General features: G+C 47.1%; 1 protein-coding gene across 3 annotated transcripts in view; it reads left to right on the top strand.

Annotated features, from left to right (window-relative positions):
- LOC147902243 (tRNA/rRNA methyltransferase (SpoU) family protein) overlaps positions 1-27,908 on the top strand; it is a 310,036-nt gene that overhangs the window by 84,707 nt on the left and 197,421 nt on the right. For all 3 annotated transcript variants that reach the window (XR_015541009.1, XR_015541008.1, XM_087374814.1), the window contains exons 13-14: positions 6,475-6,672; positions 6,823-6,978. Coding sequence is in view for 1 of the 3 variants with exons in the window: in XM_087374814.1 (XP_087230940.1) it covers positions 6,475-6,672; positions 6,823-6,978 (354 nt within the window). In the remaining 2 variants the exon portion in view is untranslated. The remainder of the gene's footprint in view (positions 1-6,474; positions 6,673-6,822; positions 6,979-27,908) is intronic.

Raw genomic sequence — 27,908 nt, 5'->3', positions numbered from 1 at the left:
TGCCAATCTATCCTTGCTTGTGTGGCAAAGAGAAGCCCTCGAGCCTTCACTTGAAGGTAGATTACTTATATACCAGTCATTTAGGGGAAAATGGATACGGGATGTATGGTCATTGATCGGTGTAGGGGAATGGCTGGCATGCAGCATATGAGTAAGCGATTGCATGACAAAGGCAGATTTGGCTGCAAGAGGGTGAAGGTTGTGGACTTGTGCAAGTGTCAAAATCACGTTGTAGCAGCCATCAAGCTCATGATGAAGGGTACGGGTGTCGGTCTTAAGGGCTAGATGACAGGCAGTGTAGGTAGGTGCTCGATCGATATGACGAAAGCTGGGTATATGTGGTTGGCCACCATGATAAGTGTAAGATATTTTTCCATCCCATCACAGATAACCAGCCCGTTAGTTGATCCCAAACAGAAAAGTGAAGTGCCACTGCTATTAATGATCAGCATGCCCCTGGCCTCCATGGATGAATATAGCGGGTACAACTAAGTTTGAGTCAGACAAGATGAGTTGAAGACCACATTTGTCACTCAATGGGGGATGCACGCCTGCCCTTTGGGTTGTGTAATGCACCGGCAACATGTCGACGACTTGTCACCAAACTCTTCCAGGAGAATATTGGCAAGTTTCTTGAGGTCTTTTTAAATGTTTTCTTTGTTATCAATGGTAAAACTGCCTCCCATCTTGATCCAGCCATACAAAATGATCATCTACAGAAGTTGAGATGGGTGTTTGATAAGTGCAGAGAAGCCCGCTTGTGCTTGAATCATGACAATTGCTTCTTTCTTGCACTCGGAGGTGTTCTCCTTGTTCATATTGTTTCTGTTGAAGGAATGAATACAGATCCAGCTAAGGTAGAGGTGATAATCTCCTTGCCTATTCCTCATACACCCAAAGAGGTGAAGTCCTTTTTAGGGCATGTGGGATATTACAAGAGGTTTATATGTTTCTATGCAGACATTGCTATGGCATTGGTCGAACTTCTCGATCAGGACTGGTCTTTTGTTCGGTCCCCACCTTAACAACTAGCATTCGATAATCTCAAGGACCGCCTGGTTGAGGCTCCAATTCTAAGACAACCGGGCTGGGACATTATTTTTCATGTTAATGTGGATGCTAGTGGATGGGCCATTGGTGCTAGACGGGCTCAGCCTAGCAAGAACCACAAGATTGATTTGCCCGTGTACTTTGCTAGCCGGCAACTAAATGGAGCAGAACACAATCGCAATACCACAGAAAGGGAGGGTCTAGGCATGGTTTATGCCGTAACCAAGTACCGCCACTACCTTTTGGGAAACAAGTTTATAGTCATCACTGATCATCAGGCTCTTGAATACTTATTGAATAAACCCACTCCTGGGGGTCGATTGAGTAGATGGATGCTTCCTTTTCAAGATTTTTAATTTGACATTGTGGTGAGGCCGGCAGCATGCATCAACCCGGAGACCACTTGTCTAGGCTAAGTTCCGGGAAAGCAGTAACTGGCATTGAGGATGAAGACTGCAAGAGGTATGGCGGAAGAGACAGAAAACATGGCATGACAAGAACCTTAGACAAAGAGAGTTCAAAGTCAATGATTTGGTACTATTGCATTCAAGCAAGTTTCTCAAACACAAATGTAAGTTTGTCAATGGCTGGACATGCCCTTTTTCATCGCCAAGCTTATGCGGAGTGAGGGAGTTTACTTGGCACTTTGGAGGGCCAGCTCCTACATGTCCCAGTGAATGGGTCCCGAGTTAGTTAGTACCATTGTCAGTGAGGATATTTCCTCCCACGCTTGTACATACCATTCAACACAAAAAGAATGCGTTTGTTTCCTGTAATTCAAATTGTCTTTTGACTTTATCCAACCAAGCATGTTGTCTTTCCACCTTTTCTCTTTTACCTTACACCTTCTCTTTCCACCCCTTGTCATTTCCCACCTCTCTCTACATCCAAACTTCTCTTTCCATCCGTTGTCAGGAACCCGCAAGGAGGGTGGAGGAATTCGCAAGGAGGGGAGGAGGGAAGGAAGGGGGTTGGAACCCGCAAGGAGAGGGGTGGAGTAATTCGCAAGGAGGTAGGAGACAAGGAGGGGGGATGGAGGAATTTGCAAGGAGGGGAGGAGGCTGAAAATCACGAGGAGAGGGGGCTGGAATTCGCAAGGAGGGGGCTGATGAAGAGTGCGAACAGGTAGGAGGATGAGTGCGAACAGGTAGGAGGATGAGGTGCGAGAGGGGGGAGATGAAATCACAGGGAGGGGGGCTGATGGTGAGAGTGTGGGTGTTGCCTAAGAGAGGATCACCAAAAATACATGCAAAAGGCCAGGGGGGTTTGCAGGGATAGGGGTGAGCGTTAATGTTAGGGAGGGAGAGCCCTTAGTAGGTTCAAGATAAATATAGCAGGAGGCTCTCCCATTGGTCCATGCGAGAGAGGGGTAGAAGGGATGTAAAGAGAGAAAGTTGAAGGAGAAGGGGTGGAAAGAGAAGGCTCGAAGTAGAGTGAAGTGGTGGGAGGACAAAGGGTGGAAAGAGGAGGTTGGATGTAGAAAGAGAGGGGGGAGTAGCCAAGGGTGGAAAGAGAAGGTGGTTTGTAGAGAGAAGTGGCGGGAGGACAAGGGGTGGAGAGGGAAGGTTTGATGTAGAGAGAGGGGTACGGAGTGACAAGGGGTTGAAAGAGAAGGTGGTTTGTAGATTGAAGTTGTAGGAGGACAAGGGGTGGATAGGGAAGGTTGGATGTAGAGAGAGAAGGGGAGTGACGAGGGGTGGAAAGAGAAGGTGTGATGTAAGAGAGGGAAGGTGGTGTTACAAGGAGTGGCAAGAAAGAAAAGAAAGAAAGTCTATTAACGTCCACTGGAGACCAAAAGGTCTATGGGACAGCAAGACACCCTTTAGTACATCTGCTTTAGGGAGGGCACATGGCAGCTCCGAAGGAGTGCAAAAAGCAACCCCTAGTATTTAGAGTACCTACATGATATTCTGGAAGAGTAAACAGAATGCTTGAGCCCATGGAGAGGACGAAACCCCTGTCGTGTGGCATCACTACGATGGTCCTTTGGGGCCTAATGGTCCATGACATATGATTGGAAAAACTCAGTGATCATGCTTTGAGTGGAGTGTGATTGTGCTTCTTGATCTCATCTGTGTCCCCTGAGCAGATGGTCTCTAAGATGAATTATTTGCCTAGTTCAGCACTAGGTTACAGCCGGGAAGATCCCACATTTGTGCCATCTCTCACTTTTCCGTACGTCTAGTGGTGATGCTGCTTGCTCTATGGCACAGTTGGGCAGAGGGGAAAGCCATGGCTTTCACTTTTGGGCATAGCGATTCAAGGCTGCAGGTTGTATCTACAGAATGCCATTTTGGTAGCATGTGACTGTAGTGGGAATGCCCTTGTCGTCGGCTGAATGTACACTTGCCATAATTCGTGGTTGATGTTTTGATGGATTTCTAGTTGTGTTTTGTAAAAGAAGGGTGCATCTAGGGAGTAGTCATATAGGGGGGCATAAGCAATGGATATGCTAGGAGAGTGAAACCATTTTGGTGGCCCATGCATAGAGCAATGCTTATTCCTGTCAGCTTGCCTGTGCATACCAGCACTGCTTATTCCTGTCAGCTGCAAGCTGCATGGACAAGTGACCGAACTCTCCATGTTAATCTCTATCGACCCTGATTGGTCTGGCCATACTGTCTAGGCCAGTCAAGGTAGGCGATGATTTGTAATGAGGCATCTAGTTTTCAGCCTCTATGTTGTCTCTTTGTCACATCTTGTAGGTTCTTTTTCTTTTGGGATCTCTTAAATCTACTTGGCTCCACCTCAATGTTCAGTGAACTGGTCCTTGTCTTGCCACTAGTGTTTTTTTTTTTCCCCCCCCCCATGAAAAAGACTTCTATTAAGTAAGAACAAAAACCCGCGAGAGCAAGCTCAAGGCGGAATACATCATGAAATCATGAGGATAAATAAAAAATCCCTCAGAGTGAGGTGGAAAGAAGCCAAGGCTGAGGCTGAAAGTGCCATCTCAACCCTGTAGTAGATTCAGAGAAGAAAGAAGAATCCTTCCATTCCCTGAAGAAAGAAGCCCTCCTAGCTGAGGCTACACGGGAGTCCCCCTGCATACCCGTCCAAACGGCCATCAGAGTGTGTACGATGTCTGTCCAGATACTAGCCAATGTGTGTGAGGGATGAACCTGAGTACCCTCCATAGCCTCTGTGCATCTGGCTCTCCAGATATGCCAGGTTGCTATGCTCCGCTAGAATCTCCCAAGAAGTATCCACAGAGGCATGTACAGCTGTAAAAGGACGGTGTGGTACCACATCGAACGAACAGAACTCAACCCGATGACGTCGAACCGAAATGGCCCGAGAGGAGTCAACTCCCTCATAGAAAACCTGAGGTCCTGTAAGAGAAAGCCAAGCCACCGAGCCCCAAGTCATAAAAAGTGGGGAATGGGCAAAGTGACTGAAGATCCTGGCTATCCCCATCCAAATCAATCTTGCCTGTCTGCAATCCCATAAGCAATGCTGAATAGACTCCGAAGCAGAAAGGCAACGAGGGCAAGTAGGGTCGGCTCCGAATCTGGACCTCCAAAGGTTCACTGCAATCCCTCCATGGATAGAAAGCCAAAAGAAGATAGTGATCTTTCTATTCCTGTGGGATTTCCAGAGCCTCCTCCAGAAGTACCTCTGCTGATCCGCAGTAATACCAAAAGTCTCCCAATGAGGAACTCTGGAGGGTCTCCAACCTCTACTACTGAGCTGAAATCTCCTGGCATTACTGACCGTGTAACGAAAGAAGGGGATGCTCTTCTCTCGATGCCCCGCGTCAATCCACTCCCACTCTCCGGGGTCCCACTGTAAATACCTGATGGGAACTCCTCCATAGAGCCAGAGCCTCCAAGACCCGGTGGAGAGTAGCTGGGGGTCAGGGTCTAAGAACCACTCTGAATCTGATCCCTGCATCAAAAGACCTACAGGCTGAAAAGCAGACTCAAGCAAGATGTCCTCTGTGGACCTGAGCAATCTACCAGCATCCTGGACACTAAAAACCAAAGTAGCCACTAGTGTTTTTGAAGACGGATGCCAAGAAAAAGCATACGAGATAGGACGAGTACCTTTGGATCTTGAAGGAAAAGCTATGTAGTATCTAGCTCAATCACAGAACCGAAAACTCCATAAAGTGTGAGGGGATCTCAGGTGTGGTCCTTTGTGGGATCATTTATAGGCACTTATTCTTGAAACTTGGCATAGGAGTGATGAACCTCTTATGAGCGTTGGAAAGTACCGGGTGCAAAGAAGCAAGTTACCCCCGCAAACGTGTTGCAGTTTTCTCTGAAAGCACGATGAAATCTTCTCCAACGTTTGAAGTATCCTTCATCGGCTGGACAGCACTGAGTATGTGCATGTGTGGCTGGCTGAAAAGATCATGATTCCTGTGACAAAGAAGATGGTGATCTGTAACATTATCTGTTTTGGCTCTTGTGTCATTGTGGGGGGCCACCGGGCAGTGGGGGTGGGGTTGACTCGGCTGTCCTGATGCGGATTGCTTATCAATCTTCTTGTTAGGGAAGCTCCCTGTGTTATGTAATGGGTCGTCATCTGGGCCTTCCTGGCTGAGACTTACGCTGTTCCTCCAGATTGAGATGAAGTGTGACAGGGTGTCATGAGTGTCTTGGAAAAAGCAATCGTGTGGACCTGCAATTGCAGAATATTTGGCCATGGCAATCATCACTTGAAAATTCAGTGTACACACTGATGAGTAGCTCTGATTTCCTCTTTAATCATAGGCCTTGGATGTTGATCTGTCTGTATGTAAAGCCAAGGAAAGGAAACATCAAAAGGAAACTTGATGTTACCCTGAGTAGTGGAATTATACCTTCAGTATGTATACATATTCCTCAGCTGAGAATTGCAGCCATCTGTATTCTGGTAATTAGTAAAGGGAAGATGATTTTAGGTCAAGCAGAGCTGCGGTTTAATAAGTTTCCACACCAGTTTTTGGTTATCTTTCAGCATGATTTGGTACACCATAATTTTTATACAAGCCTTGAATAGCTAGTCGCAAATTTTGAACCCAATATATGATGTCTTGTGTCCTTTAAAACGAGCTTGTTTTGGTGTTTACATTCAATGGCTGCTCCTGGAGACCAGGTTCAGGTTGCAAGGAAGTATCTTTCTGGGATTATTAAAGCCATTTGGAACTAACAATTATGGCATAGGCAATTCCTGTATTGTTGCATTCTGTCTGTGTAGGCTATTAAAGACATTTGGAACTAACAGTTATGGCATAGGCAATTCCTGTATTGTTGCATTCTGTCTGTGTGCACCAGAATTACCAGTCTATCAAGTGACTTATGAGATATTAGAAAATTTCTGATCCATTGCTGCACTTGCGTCTATGATGTAAGAGGATCTCTGCAAGGCTCTCCCCATTACAATTTATGCTTTATTTCGTTACACACTCATAGTTCTGATCTGGTTTTCATTGTTTTACAGTTTGTACAAGAATGTGTTTCCCAGATCTACAAAAGGCCATACAATTCAACTTGTGTGCCAGAGAAGATTTTGCTCCTCCTCTGTAGCCTGCTTAAAGTGTGCCCAGTTGAAATGGCCATATCAACTGGACTGATTAGTGAGGGAGGCTTGCTTGAAACAGTGGGGAGACAGCTTCATTTCATTATTTCCACTTCCATGGTATGTTAGTTTAAAATTTCCTGAATTACTTGTACACTGACATTTTAAATTTGCTGTTCCTACATACAGTATTGATAAGCTTGCCACTTATGTCCACAATATATACAATTTCATCATATTAATAAAATAATTGGTTGTATAAATGACCAGGATGAACTTACTGCACATGCTAGACAATCTTCTTCAGTCTTCTGGGACCATAACTTGTCAACATGTAGTGCACTCCCTTGCTACGTTACTGGAAAGCTAGGTGGTCCAAGCCAGCGCCGGCTTCCAGCTAGTGTGGCCAAACAAGTTCTAAAAGGGGTATGTGTGATCAAGTCGTGATAGATACACTTTTCATTATGCTCAAAGCTTCTCCTAAAGAGAATGTTGTGTCAGTTCCATCCTACTTGTACAGATAGTAGCTTCAATGATATTTGTAGCAAATGAAGCATCTCAACCCTTAGAGGCGGAAAGATTTTGAAAGCAGAGGCATGAAGTATAGAGTTGTTGTCAGAGGGTTGAGGCAGCATACAATTAATTTTGCAAGTTGCTGAGTAGGTTACTCCTGATGAAACACAAACTGAGATACAGAGAGACTTAAAAAATCATGATGCTTGTGAAAGATCCCAAAAAACCCCAAGTTTTCTGAGACAACAAATGTTGCACTCGTGGTTGAGGGCACTCCAAAGTCCATAGTTACAATAAAACGTGCTTGGACATGTATCCAAACGTTTGCAAGTGTTTTGTTACAAAGACGTTTTTTTGGACCCCAGAGGTGGATCTGTTTTTTGTATGCTACAGTTTTCTATGAGGTTTGTAATACCAGGTTATTTTATGTAGTCTGTATATTCAATTTGTATGTGCATCATGGTGTAAAGATAATCCCAACATTGGTTTTGTAACTTCTTTATGGTGTAAAGTTGCAGTTTTATGGTGTCTTGTAACTCATTGAACACTGAGGTTTTGAATGGGATGTTTATAGTAGGCTTTCTATGTGTTTATTACATGGGACATGAATTGTTAACTTTATGATGATTTCCTGGATGATTGGGTAAAGTGAGTGGTTCAACGCAAGGCCTAAATACCGGGTGCACGTTTGGGTGGCACAGCCAAGATATCCTAATGTTTTCAAACGTTTGAAAATGCCAAACGTTTGGCTATAACTACTGTGTTGGCTAGCACTTGAGCTTTCATGTATTCTTCACTAAGAATGCATGGCTCTAGTTGTTGGTATGCCCAGCCTGTCACATAGTTGGGTTTTGGGTTTCATTAGAGATGAAAACCTTAATTGCAAGATAACTTGGGTTGCTGGGAGCCATAAAGCTACCCGCTTCCCTTTCTACCTTGCTTGATAATACACCCCTACTAGAAGAAAGAGTGGCCATGATTACTTTTTCTCTCCCCAATGCCACTTTCCAAACCTTTCTATACACCAATGCATCCACCCACCCAGCACCCAATTCTATCAATCCGATGCAATAGATGGCATGATGATGAATGCATTATGCTGCCCACTCATATTCAAGGCCGAGAACCCCCTTCCAATTGATGTGGAGACTGCAAGAGAATATCGCCGTCTGGTCCAAGGGATTTCATCCACCAGAATTAGAAGGGAATTCCTAAACATCCTGTTTAGCAGTAACTCCCAAAGTCTTTCGGTGAAAGTTTTCTCAAGTGATTGTCCATATCCCCCTCATTGACCCCACTATCTAACAGTTGTACAGATGGACACACTATAATATTATAGATCACCAACCTTTAGACCTCTCACTGCTAGCTTGCCCTACTTCTGGCTCACTTTTCACAACCTTGGGAGTTTTTGGGAAGGTACCCTTGCATGCTTTGGATTCTCAGATACATGGATCAGAGGGGTTTCCTCCTTATACAGATCAGCCCACCGCCGGGTGCTTATCAGAGGACAGTATTTTAGATCTCCAGATCAGTTCATTAGATGGTTCAACAGATATCAGATCCAGACTGGCTTGGAAGACTCTGATCCTAACCAAATGGGAAGGTAGACTCAATAGAATAGATCCTCACTTGCAGAGCATAGCTTTTATTATGAAAGATGGTGGTTAGAGGACTCTTACCAGAGCAGGAACCTTGGAAGGATTTCTTTATTAGATGCATATAGTACTGCACTCCTCCACTGGTGGAGATCGGAATGATAGTACTAGATGGATCTTTACACAGTCCATCTCAGAGTTCCTTCCTCTCCTCTTATGGTTGCTATCATATAAGCTTGGGCTAGTTTCAGGAGTAGTCTTGGAGAGTCTCCCTTTCCTCTTGGGAAGAGATTGACAGGCAGCCTGTCATGTGGAATGATTGTATACTTAATGAGCATGGTAGACCACTAGGTACCTCTCACTATATGCAGTGGTCCTCATCACAGAGAGGTCTTGCTTCCTCTGTAGGTTCTTGGAGGATCTTCAGATGCCTTTCAGATGACCGTGGAGGAGTGCAATGAGAATCCAACAGATTGATGCAGACATACCCTTGGTTGGGTTCTTCCGGGTGACAGATTTCAGTCTAGGGAGACATGGCTAGGTGCCTATACGAGATTAGGTCTCCTCCTTTCTGTTGTGGGACTACATGGATCAGACGGGGATGCCTTGGTCTTTGATGTTTACTGTGGGGCCATGCTATCTAGATCCATGGATGAGATTCTTATTCATATTGCATTTCTACTGGTTAGGATGTAGGTCATGTGGAGCAGTGCTTTTTGGAGTCAAGATGGTACTTAGACCCTAACCCAGGTCACATTCCCTTGGGGTCATGTAGACTTTGGCTTTATGGAGGGGTGTCCATAAAAATATTTGTAGTGGGACCCCGGGGGTGGGAATGGATTGATGTAGGGCATCGAAGAAGATCCTCCCCTCCTTTCGATACATGGTTAGTAATGCTAGGAGGTTCCAGCTCAGTCTTAGAGAAAAGTTTTCAGATTTCTGATTGATCTGCAGAAATCCTTTTGGAAGAGGCTCTAGAAATCCCTCAGGAATAGAAAAACCACTCTTTTCTTTTGGCTCTCTATTCATGAGGGATTGCAGTGAGCTAGCGGAGGTCGAGGTAGATTCCACTTTTTCTCGTTGCCTCTCTGCTGATGAGTCTATTCAGCCCTGCAAAAAGGCGAGAAACATTTAAAAGGGAATCGCTACAATTTTGAGCGCCTTTATGCATTCTTCTTTCTTCATGACCTGGGGCTAGGTAGCATGGGTTTCTCTTTCGGGACCTTAGAAAATTGTTAGCAATGGAACACTCCCACTTGTAATGTAAAAGAAGGCATTTGTATATAGTGGCATTTGGTTTTCTTTATTATTGGAAATTGATCCAGTAGTATAGTAGGGTAGAGATTTTTGTTAAGTCGAACACACACTTAAAAAAAAAAATAGTGAAATTTTATTTACATAAAGACTTGCTTTCCTCAAAGTACTGAACACTATTCTTAAGTGTTCATGATGCTCAGTAATACTTTTACTGAATATCTGAATATCGTCAATAAAATGTACTACGAACTTTCCGATATACGGATGTAGTAAATCGTTCATAAGCATGACGAATGTCGTTGGAGCATTGGTAAGTCCGAAGGGCATTAGCAAAAACTCATAATGACCAAACCTGCTTCTGAAAGCGTTTTTATGCACATCCTCGGCTCTAATCCGGATCTGATGGTAGCCACACTTAAGATCTATCTTGCTGAAAATCACGGCTCCATGTAATGCATCTAGCAAATCATCAATCCGAGCCATCGGATACCTGTGCTTGACAGTGATATTATTCAATGCTCTGTAATCTATACAGAGGCGAAACGTATCATCCTTTTTCTTCTTTAATATCACTGGCGAAGCAAAAGGTGAGAAACTTGGTTGAATCTGCCCCAACTTGAGGTATTCTTCCAGTTGTCTACGCACCTCCGCCTCTTCAGTAAAACTCATTCTATAGGGAGGTCTATTTACAGGTTCTGTCCCCGGGATCAGTTCAATCTTATGCTGAACTTTCCGCTCTGGAGGTAACCCATAAGGTAGCTCATCCCTAAAACATTCAGAGAACTTATCTGATATTTCTCTGGCCAACTCGGCCATCTTCCCATCTTGGGTGTCCTCGGTGCTAGTCGATGCATCATCAATCGACTCTACCGATGCTATACACAGACACAGAAACTCTTTCGGAGTCTTCCGAATTTCCATGGCTGAAATCAATGGTCCTCGAGGTAAATCCTTTTCACCTCGCAAAACATATTCTACCCCGTTCATCTTGAACTGGTAAATATGCTTTTTCCAATCAATGGCTGGATTTTTCCAAAAATGCCAAGCCATGCTTAGGGCTATATCTGCGTGAGCAAGTCTGGTTAATTCAAAGTCCAGCTTCTCAACATAGTCCTGAATTCGAAGTTTCAACTGGGTAACCCTTTGGTCCCATACTTCAGTTGAACTTCCGTCGGCCATCCTGACCATATAAGCATAGTCAGACGGACTAGTTTTCAACTTGAGCCTCTTAATAAGCTTTGAATTGATTACATTGTGTGTCAACGCTGAGTCAAACAACACAATCACATCATGACTGGCTACTTGCCCTTTCATTTTAATCAACTCCGGCTCATCGAAAACCGTATACCCTGTTGCTGCGGGCTTTGAAAGGATGTTATCAGGTGCACCGCTTACTAACTTAGTAACAGACACACTTAACAACACAGGTACTAACCTCTGAGAAGGTCTCGCCAATTGCATCTGCATATGTTCCGCATTGGGACTCTCCTGCATTTCCGCGTCGCATTCAGATATTATCATATTAGCCGTGTGACGGTCTTTATTCAGTGGACAATCTTTCCATTGATGTCTCTAAAGGCAGCCGAAGCACAATCCTTCGTTTCTAGCTTTCTCTTTTTGTTCAGGGGTCAACAAGGACTTTGACCAAGCCCAGGCTGCCATTGGAGTTATTTTCCTTTTTACCCCAATGGTGGTACTTGTTTTTTCTGGTCCCTCAACCGGCTTCACCTGCTTGGTTTGGCCACTTGGCTGGGAGACACTTGTCTTTGAAGTCCATTTCCTCTGAAATCCCCCTTTTCTCAGGTACTCATACTGAGTCCCTGCCTGCACAAATCCACTAGATCTGCCTCTGGCATCCTCATAGTTCAGGGCTACTGCAATAGATTCATCTAATGTAGTCACATATTTAGCGCGAACTTCCATTTTAATCTTGTCGTTTAGTCCATAGGTATAGTCTTTTAACTGAACCGACATAGGGAGAGGGTCTGTTATTTTCATGACACATTCCCTGAATTTGTCAGTGTACTCTGCCACCGACAGATTCCTCTGACGAAGGTTTCTATAAGCATCCCAAGCTCGAGACTCTTCATCAGGTGGACGAAAGTGTTTCTTAAATTCAGCTTGAAACCCTTCCCAGGTGGTAGGAGCAACTTGATCCTTCTGTTGCTTTATCCACCATCTATCCGCTGCCTCAATAAACAGGTGAGTGGCCTCACGGATTTTCTTTAGATCAAATCTGATTTCACAAATGGCGAAGGCTTCTTCCCACTTGTGTAACCAAACCTCGATCACATCAGAACTGCGCTCGGTCATCCGACCAGCGTACTTCTCCGGTCTATAGTTAGCAATATTAGGCACCTTGACCCTTGCACGCTCTGATGAATGTATACTGGGCTCTGGCTCTGCTGGAGCTTTGCCCTTATCAATTCTAGATGGTCTAGCCGACAAGGCTTGCACCATCTCCCTAATCAGCATTCACTTGGAGCTGCTGGTTCATAATATGCTGTAAAGCATCTTTTAATACCGGAATCCTACCGACCATAGTAGGTGTTGTGTGATGGGACATTTGTTGTGTAGGCCTTGCTCTAGACTCGCTAGGATTCACCCTGGAATCTTGTCCTTCTGCCTCCATAGTTTCAAAAGGGAAAATAGATTTTTTTTTTTCAGATTTCCCTTTTGTCATGCAAGAAAAATAAATGACAGCCTCTGCTGTACAGAACGAATCACTGCAACCCAAAATTTGTATAGAGGAGAAAAAAGTGCTCCCTGGATGCTCCACGCAGGCTTTAAAAGAATTCAAGACAAGGTCCAACTCGCCACTGTTCAGCTTCGGATGGTCGACGCTTATATGAATGAGGGCCTGCGTAAGTGCGTTCCGCTTGTGAGGCAAGCTTGGAAAAAAACTCGATGTAGATTACATCGACTTGTACCACCAGCGCCGCGTTGACGCAAATACGTTTACGCCATCACACAAAATCCACGCAAAGCCTGCCCGTCAATAATACGCCATGTCGTCGCAGCAGAACGCCAACCTACTCTGCTATTTCCTACCCCTCATTGAAATCCCCCGCCACCCGAACTGAGCTACCACGGAGGTCATCGTCACGGGCAATGACCTTGCAGTCCGTCGCACGTCATGAGCGGCCGCAAATTTTTGATGGGTTGTTGAATAGCAAGGGGAGAGGAAAACACAGCACTCCAATGAATACTTTCCATTCTGAGTGAGGAAGCTATAGAAGCAGGATGAGGAGACCATTTGATGTGAGAGAGTACTTGCTTCCAGTCGTGAATCAAGGAATTAGAAAATGGACAACTAGGGATTTTACCTTGAAATTTGCCAAGTACTACTTCCGATTGATCAACTAGCCAATGTCCATAAGCATTTGTGCTCATTTGTCCACACAATATTGCCAACATAATAGACCAAGGCTGCTCTTGTTGAAAAAATGTCTTGAGCATGGTGATCTTTCTTGCCAACACATGAAATTGGATGTTTATTATATTCAAACCACCATGCATTCTTGGTGAGCAAAGCAAGTCCATTTTGAGCAGCCGTAAACCTTTTTTATGAAGCTTAGTTTTCCAAAAAATCTCCATGGCTTGAGACATAAAGGAAGTGAGATCTCGAGATGACCAATGTAATAGAGGAAGGTAGAACTGGACATAAGCTAGAACAATAGACTGGACATTCGAAGCCGTACATGCAGAGGCCAAGTGGAGATCTTCCAATATTCTAATTTGTCCTGAATTTTGTTTGACACCCACGACATTTGTTGCTTATTGCTGATTTTCCAGCCAATGGGATAGCCCAAATGTCTTACTATGTTTTGCAGATAAATAATCTGGCCTGCCCACAGGATAGCATGCCAGTCACAATGCTTGAGAGGCAAGAGTTTTGATTTCTGAAAATTGATTTTAAGACCAGCTGCCAACCCAAAATCTGAAAGGGTATCCATCAAGAGGCGAATCTCCAAAGGACTATTCTTTGGCATGAAGAATGAATCATCTGCATAGGCCTGTGCAATGAAGGGTCGTGAACCAGAAATCTGAAGGCCCTCTAGCTGTCCAGTATCAATTATGTGATCCATATAAAGAAGCAAAGGATGTGAAGCGATGGCATAAAGCAAAGCACTGAGAGGGCATCCCTGTCGAACTGAGCGTTCGAGAGTCCAAGACTCAGACAAATGATTCCCTATAAAGCATTGTGCAGTGGAATCTGAGTAAAGCCAATATATGACATTAACTAGCTTTGGCCCAAAACCAAGTTTTAACATGATTTGAGAGACATAATCCCACTGTACTATATCAAATGCCTTCGCCACATCCACCTGCATGACACACACACATACAAGCACTCCCTACCTTTTGGCACATATGTCAATTCATGATTTTCTTTGAGATTGTGGCTTGTCGAAATTGCCAGAGGCACTTCGTAAGACAATATGGCATTGACATGTTAGTTCAAGAAATTGCAACTTTTAGATCAATTGTCTAGACCAAAAAACCAAGAAACTCAATTTAAGTTTATACAAGAGGAAGAAGGGCCAACAAAGGTGTAACCCTGCTCTGAGCAGAGTTCTATAAACTAGTTTGAGACACGAGATAGCAATGTCAGGCGCTCAGGGCTAGCACTCCTAGTACATGCTCAGGTTCCATATGTCCAGGTAACCTAGTGGCACTCTGATGAGATGTGAGAAGCTCTCGTATCTGTGTCTGTCGAGTTGTCTTGCGACGTGGGGGAGGGCGTGGTCTCCTCGATCTCTGGATCCGGTGCTCGTCTCTGGTGGTCGCCTTTGAGAAGGGATGAGATAGACCAGACCTCGATCGTGCGTACTTTGGGCTCTCTCCATGTCGCATGTGGAGTGTGTGTCCCTCATCTAGCCACATCGTGGTGGGCGATCCATGATGCTCTCATCTCATCAAGCTGCTCTCCCTCGGCTACGTCGGCAGCTGACTCAGATGCATAAAAGTCTATGAACTGTCAATTGTGATCTGTGGCATCAGTCCATGCTGCTCTCTAGCCTGTCGCATGAGTGTGTCTCTCTGTCGGCGCATCTCAAGCAGGTAGAGCCCAACACAGACCTAATCGTGAAAATGTATCAGCCGTGTGAGTGGGCAAAAGCCATGTCCCTCCTGAAAGAGGCAATGATATCGTCCTCGATCTCATAGTAGACTAGGCAAACACATAGAAAATGTTCCTCTGTCTCGATCTCCCCCATATGGCATAGTGTGCATGTTCTCTGCTGTCTGGGTATGCTTGCAGCTCTCCCTACCTCAATCCGTAGTAGCTGATGTGATGAGACTCGTAACTGACCAATGGCGATCCTCAGTGCATGTGAAACTCTCCTATTCTCAAGATACCGAGGTCTGATGACAAGACCGTGCTCTGAGATCCTCAGGAAGTGATCATGGTAGAGCTAGATCTTGGTGGAGAGCTCCTCTCCCCCCCAAGCCCTAGATGTATGGAGTTGGAGGAGATCCAACGGTATGATACGGTTGATCTCATCTCGTGGGAGCATCTCGAGTGGTGCGTCCAGGCTGTACTGAAAGGGAGGAAGTCTGTCCATCTAAATGCCGTGACTACCAAACCATGTGGATATCCGTGCGTACCATGCTGTATCGACACCACTCTCTATTGGTCATTTGGAGGACTCTAATGCTAGCCTCGGTAGTCTCCACAGGGGTAAGGACCAAACTCCGTGGAGGAACGTCACCGCCTAGAAGATGGCATCAACCTGGAGGGGGGTCATGGCGAACTCTGCCTGTATAATCTGATGAGGGAAAATCTGATGAGGGACTGAGGGTTTACTTCGAATCATCCTGGATCCCATGGTCACTTGTAATCTCTCAAATCTCTTCCACTCCATCGCTGAAATATCACTCCCCAAAAAAGGTGCTGCGTACATGGCAATGGGACTCACCAGTGTGTCAAAGAGCCAACCCTTCATCGAGGGGTCGTGGAAGTGTGCCTGGAAGAATTGTCTCTCTAGTCGGGGCCAGAGCACCCGGTATGAGACGCACCGTACCCACATGGATCATCGTGAAACTTGGGCCAGTGAACACTATCCTAAAATAAGTGTTGGACTGCACTATCTCCATAGGATCGCCCCGGTATGTGAAACTATGGTGAGGGGATACTGCTGCACGCGAGGTGTTGGAGATCATAACCTTGGTCTTCCCAAGGTTAACTGTCAAGTCTCTCTCCCTGCAGAACATCTCCAGAGCCTCTAGACGTTTCTGCAGTCCCTTATCACCGACCCTGTTTGGCCTCTACATCGATGAGCTTGAGACATTCATGGGGACGTTTGGAGGGACCGGTTGCTCACTTGCTGGGATCATCATTAGGATTCTTCTTTATGCAGATGACGTGGCACTCTTGTCGTCCACACCTGAGGGGCTCCAGCGACACCTGGATGCATTGCAGGCTTTTTGTTTATCCCATGATTTGGAGGTCAACCTTGGCAAGACCAAGGTCATGATCTTTAACACCTCTCGAGCAAACATGCAAAGGAAACAGTTTACTTTTACTTTGGGTGGGTCACCAGTTGAGATCGTATCCTCACACACTTACTTGGGGTCATCTTCTCCGGCCCGATCTTCACGATGAGACCAGCGATGGAGGCCAGACTGAGCAGGGGATACGCCTCACTGGCTCGGCTAGAGAGACAATGCTTTCACTCCCACTTCCAGGACCCTCGGACCAAGGCTCTTCTCTTCCACTCCTTGGTCCGACCAGCCGGTATGTATGGCAGCCCTTGTTGGGGGCCTGACATGTCAGAGATAGAGTGGACATGGGTGGAGCGCTTGCAGATCCTCATGCTCTCATGGATGATCCGGGGGAAACCGTCTGTACCACATCACATCATTCAGGCCAAGTTTGGTGCTTCTCCACTCCAGCTAGATGCAGCCTTTTAGACCATCACATATCTACACCGGGTTAGATCATATGGGGATTGCACATCAGGCAGACAGAGGTTGCCATGGTTGGCTCTAGATTCCTCCATGAGGTTGGCAGCAGAGGGAGACGAGCGATGCTGGTATGCACGGACTCACAGATGGTTTGTGAGACTAGGGTTCCACATTGATAAGATACCTCCTTTTCAGTACAGTTTAGATGCCCCTCTGGTACTCCCACCCACCATGCCGATTGGGCCACATACCAACCAGGTCATTCGAGAGGATCTCCTGCAGCTACACACCTTTAGGACCTGGTTGGAACTGAGGGAGCTTCTAGTGAAGCTGAGTTTCTACAGAGATTACTGTCTTCGCATTTCAGAGGAGGGATTCATCACACCACCGGGGTACACTGAGCTTCTTATGCCTCACTCACTATGGATCTCCATCGGACAATTTCGGGTATCATCACACCGCCTCCGCATAGAGAGCGGCAGAGCAGAGGGGATTCCTAGGGAGCATCGTTTATGCATATTGTGCGACTGTCAGGAGGTTGAGTTGAAGGAGCATTTTATTTTCAGGTGCCCAGTGTACTACAAGATCCGAGGTCGCTACCACTGCCTGTTCAGAGACCTGTTCAGAGACGGCTCCAGGCTCCTTTCCAGATTCCTCGCCTACCCAGATCAGAGATGCCTCGCCGCCTCCACGAGGGAGTCCGACATAGATAGTACTTACTCAGGCGACGGGGCTTGGCCACATCATCAGACACCTCTCAGAGCAGGATCACAGAGTTCTTCCCATCGAGTGACATTGATGCTCCAGTCTCTTGCCGCCGACATGACAGAGACCCCGACTCGAGGATCGCAGCACGACACACGAGACATGGAGGGGACACATAGATCACTCTGGGGGACCTCCCGTCATTATTTAGACCCGGGATACGTCCCACGAGAGTCACGGATGCACGGCACCCCTTGACGGGCACCAGCGTCCCATCATCGGCTATGCACCAGCAGCCAGGGGGACATGACATATGGAGGATTCCGCTCCGCTCCAGTCCTTTTCTTTTCATTGCTACATCCAGATGTATTTGATTATGTATGATCAGACTTAGGATTCAGCACGGGTGATGATGCTCGTTTCAGTAAGTCCACCGTTACTGTGATTTGTATCAAGTTTTTTTTCAGTCTCATAGACCCATCGGTCTTCCAAAGACTCTAATAAAATTTTTTTCTTTCTTTCTTTCTGCAGAGGATGATATGGGGACTTGCCACTGGCATAGAACAGTTTCTGCACCATCATGTTAGCTAGGAGCGAACCCTCTCCGCCTAGTCCATCGACAAAAGAAGTTATCTTGTCGATATAGAGCCCGAAGAGAGTTGGTGATAGGGGGCAGCCTTGCTTTACTCCGATGGTGCTCTCAATCCAGTCTGATAAGCCTCTTGGGACGCGTATCCTCCCTCTGACAGACTCATATAGACTCATGACCCCCCAAATCATGATGAGTGGAAGCTGTAGTTCCTGTAACCTCTTGATCAGGTGAGAGCGTGGGACAATGTCAAATGCCTTGCGAAAGTGTACGAAGCAAGTGTAGAATTTTTGATGCCTCAACTTCGCCTCCTCAATAATAGCCCTTAGGGTGAAAATGTTATCCAGGGTGGAGTGCTGTGTCTGAAATCCTGCCTGTGCAAGTGCCCGTTGTCCGTGACCCTTTGTGTGGCTGCGCCACCCAATGACGCCGTCATGAAGGGGTGGTTTTTGAAGGCTTTACTGTCCACCATTGCTATAAGGCTGGTTGACAAACTTCCTGAGCATGCCTCACTACAAGAATTTCTGAGGGAAGCAGTGAAGATGGCTCGGTCCCAGTTAAGTTTCGCCTCAACACCCGCCCAGAACGCCCAACTTCTGAGAGAAGAGGGCTCACAGGCATGGCAGCAACTCAAGAAGGAATTGGAAGAAATCAAAGAAGGTCTGAAAGACAGAACAAAAGTGGATGGACCATCACCCTTTGAAGCTCAGATAAGAAGTGGTCTCTGGTGCACCGACTGCAAGGGTTCTGGCCATGGCTATTGGGAATGTCCATCGAAGCGTAAGGTACCCACCCTGACCTCCTTTTGCACATTTTGTGAAATTCATGAACATGTCTCCTGCGTGAAAGGAGCTAATCGCCTCATCCATCATGCGCATGAGGAAAGCCCGTTTCTCACGTCGTGTCACTCGGCGTGAGATTCGTTGCGCCTCTGGTGAAGTCACATGTCCCAGTGCTATCTCACGTGTAAGATGGGTTCTCATCTATCTGCACTCATCATTAAACCAAGGATTTTGGGGCATCCTCCCATCTGGGACACATGCAGATCGTGTCGTGGGCAAGAATCTGGCTACAACATCATGTATCACTGATATAAGAGTGTCTGATGCATGCACGAGGTCCATCCCATCGCCAAGTAGTACTGGAAGCTCAGAAGCCAAGTGGCTCATGTACACCGGGTCAAGAGCACGGTCAAAATGAATCTGGACACGAGTGGGTGGTGGAGGGGCCCTCCTCATGGCTGGCGTGGCGATTGATATACAGAAAGTGAGATATGAGTGGTGAGCTCCAAGTGGAGGAGGTGGCACCATAAAATCATGTATCCATGGGTCCAATGCTAGTGGATCGGGCAGGTAGTCTATCGTACTACGCCCCCCTCCATGTGGGGAACAGGTGTGTCCACCAGGTGATGGCCATCTGTGAAGACCACTATATATGATCAGGTCATGTATAGCTCCCAGCTCGAGTAAATGTCTCCCATATGCTGTCACTGGTGCATCTGCATCTGCCGACTTCCTCACGATCCTCAACTCTGCTGCATCCATCTCCGGTACTATGAGGGAATCCTCATCGAAATCTAACAGGCCCACTTGTTTGTTCCTAGTTTGTGCATTGAAGTTACCAAGGAGGAGAGTGTCCCCATGTCTGGAGAACTCTGTGATATCATCATCAATAGTTCATATGGGTTGTGCCCATCAGTGGTGGTGACCTCTCGTGCATAGGATGATGTATCTGGGGGAAAATAGCATATTGCAATGAAGGTCGTCTGTGTGTCTGGTAACTGGATGCGGATCCACATGTGTCGTGAATGCTCCTCCCTTCGTATCATAGAGAGGAGTGTCCTTAGATGTGATCTGAAAAGGACAGCCACACCACTGGATCCTCGTACCCCACTATCCCTCCTCAGTTTCCTCCTGTGGGCAGACTCCCATGTGTATCCTGTCACTGTGGGGGGGGGAGAGAGAGAGAGAGAGAGAGAGAGAGAGAGAGAGAGAGAGAGATGTATTAACGTCTGCGAGAGGCCTCGCAGGCCTATGCCAAAAGGTAACTGATAGAAGCCACTTAGGGCTGAAGCAAAGGGCTCAGGCCCTTGCTGAAAGCTAAAAGCTAAAGTGCTAAGCTAGTGAACATAGTAGAAGTAGCAAAATATCAGGAGAGTATCAGGTGCTTAGATATAATGCTCCTAGTATATGCCGAGGTTCCATTTATCCAGGTAACCTAGTGGCTCTTTGATGAGATGTGAGAAGCTCTCATATCTGTGTCTGTCGAGCTATCTCTCGATGCTGTGGAGGGTGTGGTCTCCTCGGTCATTGTATCCGAAGGGCTACATCAAGGGTGACTCCTTGTCTTTGGCTGAGATGGACCGGACCTCGATCGTGCGTGGCCCTCTCCGTGTCGCATGTGGAGCGCGTCTCTCGTCTGGTAGCATCGTGGTGGAGACTCCCACTGCTAGTCTATGATGCTTTCATCTCATCAAGCTCCTTTCCCTTAGCCTCGCCGGCAATTGACTTAGATGCGTAGGAATCTGTAACAAGTGTCTGTGCTCTGTAACCTATGGCCTCAATCTATGCTGCTCTTTGGTCTGTCGCATCTCTGTCGTCGCATTTCAATCACATAGAGCCCAACACAGACCTGGTCCAAAGATCAATGCTTCTTTCCAGGCTACTTTGTGTTTTTCTTTGCTCCTTTACCTTTGGCTGAATATTCTTCTGCTCCTCCACCTTTTGAATTTGACATTATTAAAGGTACCATCATCCATCTCCTCCTTATCCTCAGCTTTTTTGAAGCACATTGATAGTATCTTCTAGTACCATTAAGTCCTCGTCTTCAATTTCAACCTCCTTATCTATGCTTCAGTTTTGAGCAATTAAGGCCAAGGCATGATCTTCTCTGAGGTCAAAGATGATGCGTATATCTGAGAGCAAATAATACTCTCGACCTTGAATAGTGAAGGAAGGAAGGATAGGTATAGCTGGACTACATGTATGAAGATCCAGTCCTTAAGTAGACATAGCTCCATTTACTGTTTGTGACTTCAAGGCTACAAAATTCAAGGCTGCAGCCTCCTTGCTCTCTTCCTATCCTCCTCTTCTAGTTCATGTGCCTCTTCTATATTTCTGACTTTGTCTTCAATATCGGGTTCTTCCCGAGGATCTTCCTTAACCTCCTGTGGCATGTCTTCAGTACCTTCATGACAAAGATTTAAAACACACCAAAAGCAAGGCTTTCCTCCAAGACCCTGCATCCTTCATTATGAATATTGCAAACCGCTTTCTGGAAAGCTATCAAACCTCCTATTGATGGGAATACAGAGCTTTTTGCTTGTAATCAAATCCTTGGCATGAACATACAACTTCCTTGATATCGTTTCTCTGCTTGAATAAAAGAAAAGTACAAACCTGAGGTTCATCTAGCAAATGTATGGGATGCCTTACAAAAGGACGTCTCCCCATCCTCTTGTAACAAACATCTTTCTTGTTAGGGGAGACTAGAGTCTCAAGTGTGCAAAATTCAAAAATAAGATCTTTAACTTGTTGTGTGATGATGGTACTTATAGCTTGCTGTCTATGGCATGTTTGTAGGGCAAGACTCCATCCTCTTCTAATTATAGGTGAGCATTGGCTACATAGAGGTTTCTCTTATGGACACTCAGAACCTTTGCTACCTTTGCCAAGCTGATAGGTTTGTTGTTGCCAACTTCTCCATTGAACCCATTACCATTAAGTACCATCATTAGAGATGACCTCTTATTTAAAGTTCATCTTTTAAACGGGGCACTTTGACTCATGTCAACTTGTTGCAAATGTTGGCCAGCATAGCTTGTTTGCAACTCGTTTCTTCAGGTCAAACATCCTTGAACGTGGGATGGAGGAGGACTTCTTGAAATAGCTACTTGCGATTATCTTTGTCGAGGCCCTTTGTCTCCTCGGACCAAGAATTATCTATGGCTCTACAAATCTTCATTCTTTCCTTCTCATCAACGGACCTATTCTTTCTCCTTGGCTTTTTGTTGATGTTTCTTTTGCTTTGAGCCCAATACTTCTTGATAAACTCTATTCCTTCCTGATCAAGAATAACCATGCCTCCATTTGCTTATAGTACTGCATTGTGCAAAAATTGATCTTTTGCCATTGCACGCCCATTTGCAGTGTGCAAAAACTGATCTTCTCCCATTGCATGACCATCCATACTCTGCAAGTTCCTTCAACCTAAAAATGTGCAAGGAGATAAGTGGAGGAAACACACTTTTATATGTGGGGAGAGAGAAAGAAAGAAAGAAAGAAAGTTTATTAAAGTCTTCGGGAGACCGTGAAGGTCTATGAGACTAAAGATAACTGATACAATGAGCATAACGGTGGTGGTCTCAAAACGGGCCAACCAACCGTTTCTACAAAAAAGAGGTTATGAAGGACTGTGTGTCTAGTCCTGATACAAAAAATATGTGTCTACCTCCAGATGATACAAAGAAGAAGAAGGGGGGGGCACCAAAAATGGGGCAGAGGGGGGAGATACAGTATACATGTGCAGGTGGTGATCATCACAGACCAATCATAGAGGGGCCGTCAAATGGGAGGTTCGGAAAAAACCCTGCGATAGATGATTGGCCTCTGACGTCACGCGGCCTAGTCGAGCTCGGTCGTCGGGGGCGGCGGGTGGCCCTGTGGATGAGGGCAACGGTAACCCCAGTGGGGCGGGCCGAGAGCAGAGACGAGATGTCATGGACTTGGATGTGTGAGTCTGTCCGCTGATGCAGCTGTCGTGGCTCTGGCTCTCGCTCACGTCCGCGTCGTTGGCTAGACTGAGAAGAGTTATCCTGTGACTGAAAGAAGTCAGTGATAGGCCACTGGGTGTCCTCACGCTGTGTGTGCTGCTCGTGTCGCCGTGCTCGGAGAGAAGTATCTCGGTGGCGGGTCATCTCATGTAAGAAAGCGGCTAGGCATCGCTGATCCGGGAACTGCAGCATGTGTGGGAGGGAGCCGAATCCGTTGCGGAAGAGGCAGTGGTATCGGCCTCGAATGGCATAATAGATAGGACATCTAAAAGCAAAGTGCTGCTCCGACTCGATCTCCTGCAAGTCGCAAAGTGGGCAAAGGCGGTCCTCTCGTGGGATACCCTCTGCACGTCCACTCTCGATCCGTAATCGGTGTGACGAGACCCTAAACTGACCGAGGGAGATCCGAAGCGCATGTGGTAGATGAAGCTGTGTGTAACCCGGAGGTGTGCTGAAGCCCTTCTGTGAGATCTGGAGGCAGTGTTGGCGGTAGAAGTCGAGCTTCACAAGAAGCTCGGAGTGAAGAAACCATGTCCGCCAGGTGTCGATCCGCCCGAATGAGCCGGTTGACCTCCTGGTCAGTGGGGGAGAGAGGAGATGGTGGAGCGTCGAGGCTGTACTGAAAAGGAGGCAACCGGTCTAAGTCGAGACCCAGTCGGGTGAACCAACTGGAAAGACGACTATACCAGCATCGCTGGTCCCCATCAACGGATAAGGCCATAGAGGAGGATAGGGCTAACCAAGGTAGGCGGAGGCGACCGTCAGCGGAGGAGCCAAAATCCTTGACTCTGTGGAGGTAGGTGATAGCCTGAAAAGCCGCATCAAGCTGTAGGGGTGAGGCGCCGAACTCTGCTAGAATGATCTGGTGTGGTACCGATGGTTTGCTACGGATCATCCGAGCAAACATCAGTATCTGTAGGCGCTCAACTCGAGCCCACTCTGTGTCTAAAAGGTTGACTCCCCACCAAGGGCTACCGTACATGCCTGCTGGGCGGACGAAAGAATAAAAAAGGAGAGACTTGGTCCGCGAGTCCTGGAAGTGGGAGTGGTAGCACTGTCGCTCCAGCCTGGCAAGAGCGGCGTATCCCCGGCTGATCCTGGCCTACATGGCCGGGCGCATCGTGAAGATCGGGCCTGAGAAGACAACGCCCAAGTATGTGTAAGAGTCAACTATCTCAACAGGGTCGCCGGCAAAGAGGAACTGCTCTCGGTGCATAGCGGGTCTGGAAGTGTTGAAGATCATCACCTTGGTTTTCCCAAGGTTGACCTTCAAGTCATGTGTACCACAGAAGACCTGAAGTCCATCCAAGTGTCGCTGAAGACTAGTAGCAGAAGAGGATAGTAGTACTACATCGTCTGCGTATAGGAGAATCTGGATGGCAGTCTCCGCAAGCGAGTAGCCTGCACCTCCGAGTGTCCTGATGGTGGTCTCGAGCTCGTCGATGTAGAGGCCAAATAGAGTCGGTGACAAGGGACACCCTTGTTTACTCCGATAGTGCTCGTGATCTCTGGGGTCCAGCTGGTGCCAATCCTTTGAGAGAGAGAGAGAGAGAGAGAGAGAGAGAGAAAGAAAGAAAGAAAGAAAGTGTATTATTGTCCACTAGAGGCCAAAATGGGCCCATGGGACATCAAGAACTCTGCATACAAGATAGCACAAAATCAACGTGCCCCAAAGAAGAGGCATCGTCGAATATCATCTAAGTGCTACGCAATATAATGCAAGTGAAAGTACATAATGTCAAATCTGAGCCTAAATACAGAGTAAACTAGATGCAAGGAAACCGCCCCCGGGTGCAAAATGGGGGGGATGAGCACAATATGTCAATGCAAAGATACAAGTCCAGGTGTCACGGAGTCTGAGAACCAAAATAATACTAGAAATCCTGTCCATCGACTCTGCCTCCTGCTATGAGAGTACAAATCTGGGCAAAGGTGAGGTGAGCGGCTGGTGGGGCGAGATCTCCATGAGTGAGTCTCCTCCGAAATGCTGCCATCATCCTGGATCGTCTGGAGATGAAGCGGCGAGTACGTCCCCTATGTAACAAGATCCTGCGGCGTCTACAAACCATCTCATATGTACATCCACATGGTGGAGGCATGTGTCCTGTGTGGGCTCTGCCGTCCTCGTGCTCCTCCTGGTCTCTGTCCTCTGGTATGGCGTGTGCCTGAGCTCTATGAGGCTGGGCTCTATCACGCTCCGGTCTGTACTCTCTGAGGTAGTCTCGCCGAAGCATAGTGGCCTCCCTGACATAAAGGGCTAGGCAATGCTGATCCTCGTAGTCCATCACTCGTGAGAGAGGTCCAAAGCCATCCATGAAGAGACAGTGGAATCTACCTCTGATCTCATAATATAGCGGGCATCTGCAAATGAAGTGCTCCTCTGACTCCACCTCTCCCATGGTGCAACAAGGGCAGATCCTGGTCTCTCGCCCTGGTCGCCGTCCATCCTCCATGCGTCGCATCCTACCAGCCTCTATCTCGAGCTGATGCGAAGAGACTCTAAGCTGGCCGAGGGCAATCCTCAGTGAGTGGGACATGTGGGTACCTGTTTAGCCTGGTGGGATGACAAATCCATCCTCTGAGATCCGAAGGAAGTGGTCACGATATGTGGCCATCTTCACCGGAAGTTGCGTGGGATAAATCCAAGTGCGATACGTATGAAGCTGCAGCAAGTCTGCTCTCGTGACCTGGCTAAGCTCGTGGCGAGTCAACTCGAGATGAGGGGCATCTATGCTGTATCGGAACGGAGGCAGTCTATCCATGTCTAGTCCAAGGGATGTGAGCCATCTAGTGAGTCTGAAGTACCAGCAGTATCGGGTCCCTGATCGTGCCAACTCCATAGAAGATGCAAGTGCTAACCATGGCAACCGAGCTCTGCCTGCTGCTGAGTCTCCAAACTCCCTGACCCTGTGCAGATACATGACCGACTGAAACGCTGCATCCAATGCAAGGGGAGTAGCTCCAAACTCTGCTAGTATGATCTCGTGCGGAACTGTAGCCTTGGCCCTAATGAGCCGAGAGAACATGATGATCTGTAACCTCTCTACTCCTCTCCAATCTGCAGCGCCGAGGTCTCCTGCCCAGAAAGGAGCTGCATACATCGCAGCTGGTCTCACCAATGTATCAAAAAGCAAGGATTTCGTATCGGGATGCTGAAAGTGGGACTGAAAACACTGACGCTCGAGATGAGCCAACGAAGCATACCCTTTACTAATCCTATCTCGTGCTGCATATGTCATGGTGAAGACCGGTCCCCTGAAAACTGCCCCCAAATAAGTGTACTCTCTAACAAGCTCAATGGGCTGTCCGTCGTAAGTGAAGTAAAACTCATCTGTGCTGTAAATACGATCAGAGGTGTTGAAAACCATAACCTTGGTCTTGCCAAGGTTTACGGTCAACCCCCTGTCCTGGCAAAACCTGTGGAGTGCCTCAATATGTGCCTGGAGGCCCTGAGCAGTAGAGGAAATGAGAACCACATCGTCCGCATACAGGAGGATAGGAATGGAGGATCCTGAGAGAGTAGAGCCCACACCACCTGTCATCTGTACAAACATCTCTAGCTCATCAATATATAATCCAAAGAGAGTGGGAGAGAGCGGGCAGCCCTGCTTCACCCCAATCGTGCTGCATACCTCCTCTGAGAGCCCCTCACGTGTCCGAGCCCGACCAGTGACCCTCTCATACAAAGCCATGATAGCCCACTGTATCTCTCCACTAAAGCCCATCTGGCGAATCCTCTGAAACAATCTGAATCGCGGAACTGTGTCAAATGCCTTCCTGAAGTCCACGAAGCAACAATAAAGCCGTTGCCTTCGTGACTTCGCCTCTTCCACCAGTGCCCTAAGTGTGAGGATGTGGTCAAGTGTCGAATGATCCCTACGAAATCCAGCCTGCCCTCTGGCTCTGAGTCCTGTCGTCTCGGCATGGTCATTTATACGGCTTTCCAAAACTGATGCAAAGATCTTGGCCATAACGTGGCCGATCATGATGGTCCTGTAATTCGACGGCTCCATAGGGTCCCCCGACTTGTGGATAGGTACTATGGTATTGCCTAACCAGGACTGTGGTAGGCCTGTACAAACAGACTCATTGAAGAGACGGGAAAGAACAAAATCTAAGGCATCAATCCCATGGATTACATACTCCGCTTGCAATCCATCATGATCCTTAGCTCTTCCGTTCTTCAATCGGTGGACTGCTGCACGGACACTCTCTGGTGTGAAAAGAATAGATGAAGCTGGCCTAGGGGAATGGGATAAATCGATGGCTGGCTGATCTGGAACATCGTATAGAGCTGAAGTATATGCAGACCAGACACGTGGATCTGTAAGGGGGCTCTGAGACTTCGAGCGGAGGAATTTTCTCCAGAATTCCTTGGAGTCATAGCTGAAAAGCAAGCTTCTCAGCTCCTCCTCATTCTGGGCTAGAAATTGGCGTTTCTTGCGCCTAACCAACCACTTGTAGTCTCTCTTGGTTTCGGTAAGGAGGGGAGACTTCTCCTTGGTCTCAAGGTGAAGTTTCCTGCGGAGTTCCTTACACTCCTCGTCATACCAACCGTTGCAAGGAACAAGACCAAGTGGTGGGGGACTAGACGAATGACACGTGGCAGGGAAGGACATGTGGGCGGCAGAAACGAGTGAAGAATGTAGAAGTTCCCACCTGTCCTGCGTGGATGGTAAAGCATCTAATAGATGAGGACGGAGTAGGCGGCTGAGGTTCTGGCTATATACATCATCGAACTGGTGGTCGAAATGAACCTCATAATAGGATTGGCGGTCGTGATGACGAGGGGGGGGTGGGTCATGGGAGACATGAGTCAAAGTAAAGTGGATGAGTGCATGGTCGGCAGAGGGCATGAAGGGGCTAACAGTAAGGCTATGGATGGAAGGGACTAGAGTCGGGGGACCTATGATGTAGTCGATCACGCTAGTGCCACGCCCAGAAGCAGAAGAGAATGTAGGCATGGAAGACTGTGGCCACCTGGACAATCTGTTATAAATGACCATACTGTGCG

Source organism: Dipteris shenzhenensis, chromosome 5 (genome assembly GCF_047967505.1).
Source record: "Dipteris shenzhenensis isolate YYH24624 ecotype China chromosome 5, Dip_SZ_1.0, whole genome shotgun sequence".
NCBI lineage: Eukaryota > Viridiplantae > Streptophyta > Polypodiopsida > Gleicheniales > Dipteridaceae > Dipteris > Dipteris shenzhenensis.
This window is presented reverse-complemented; position numbering and strand designations above follow the sequence as displayed.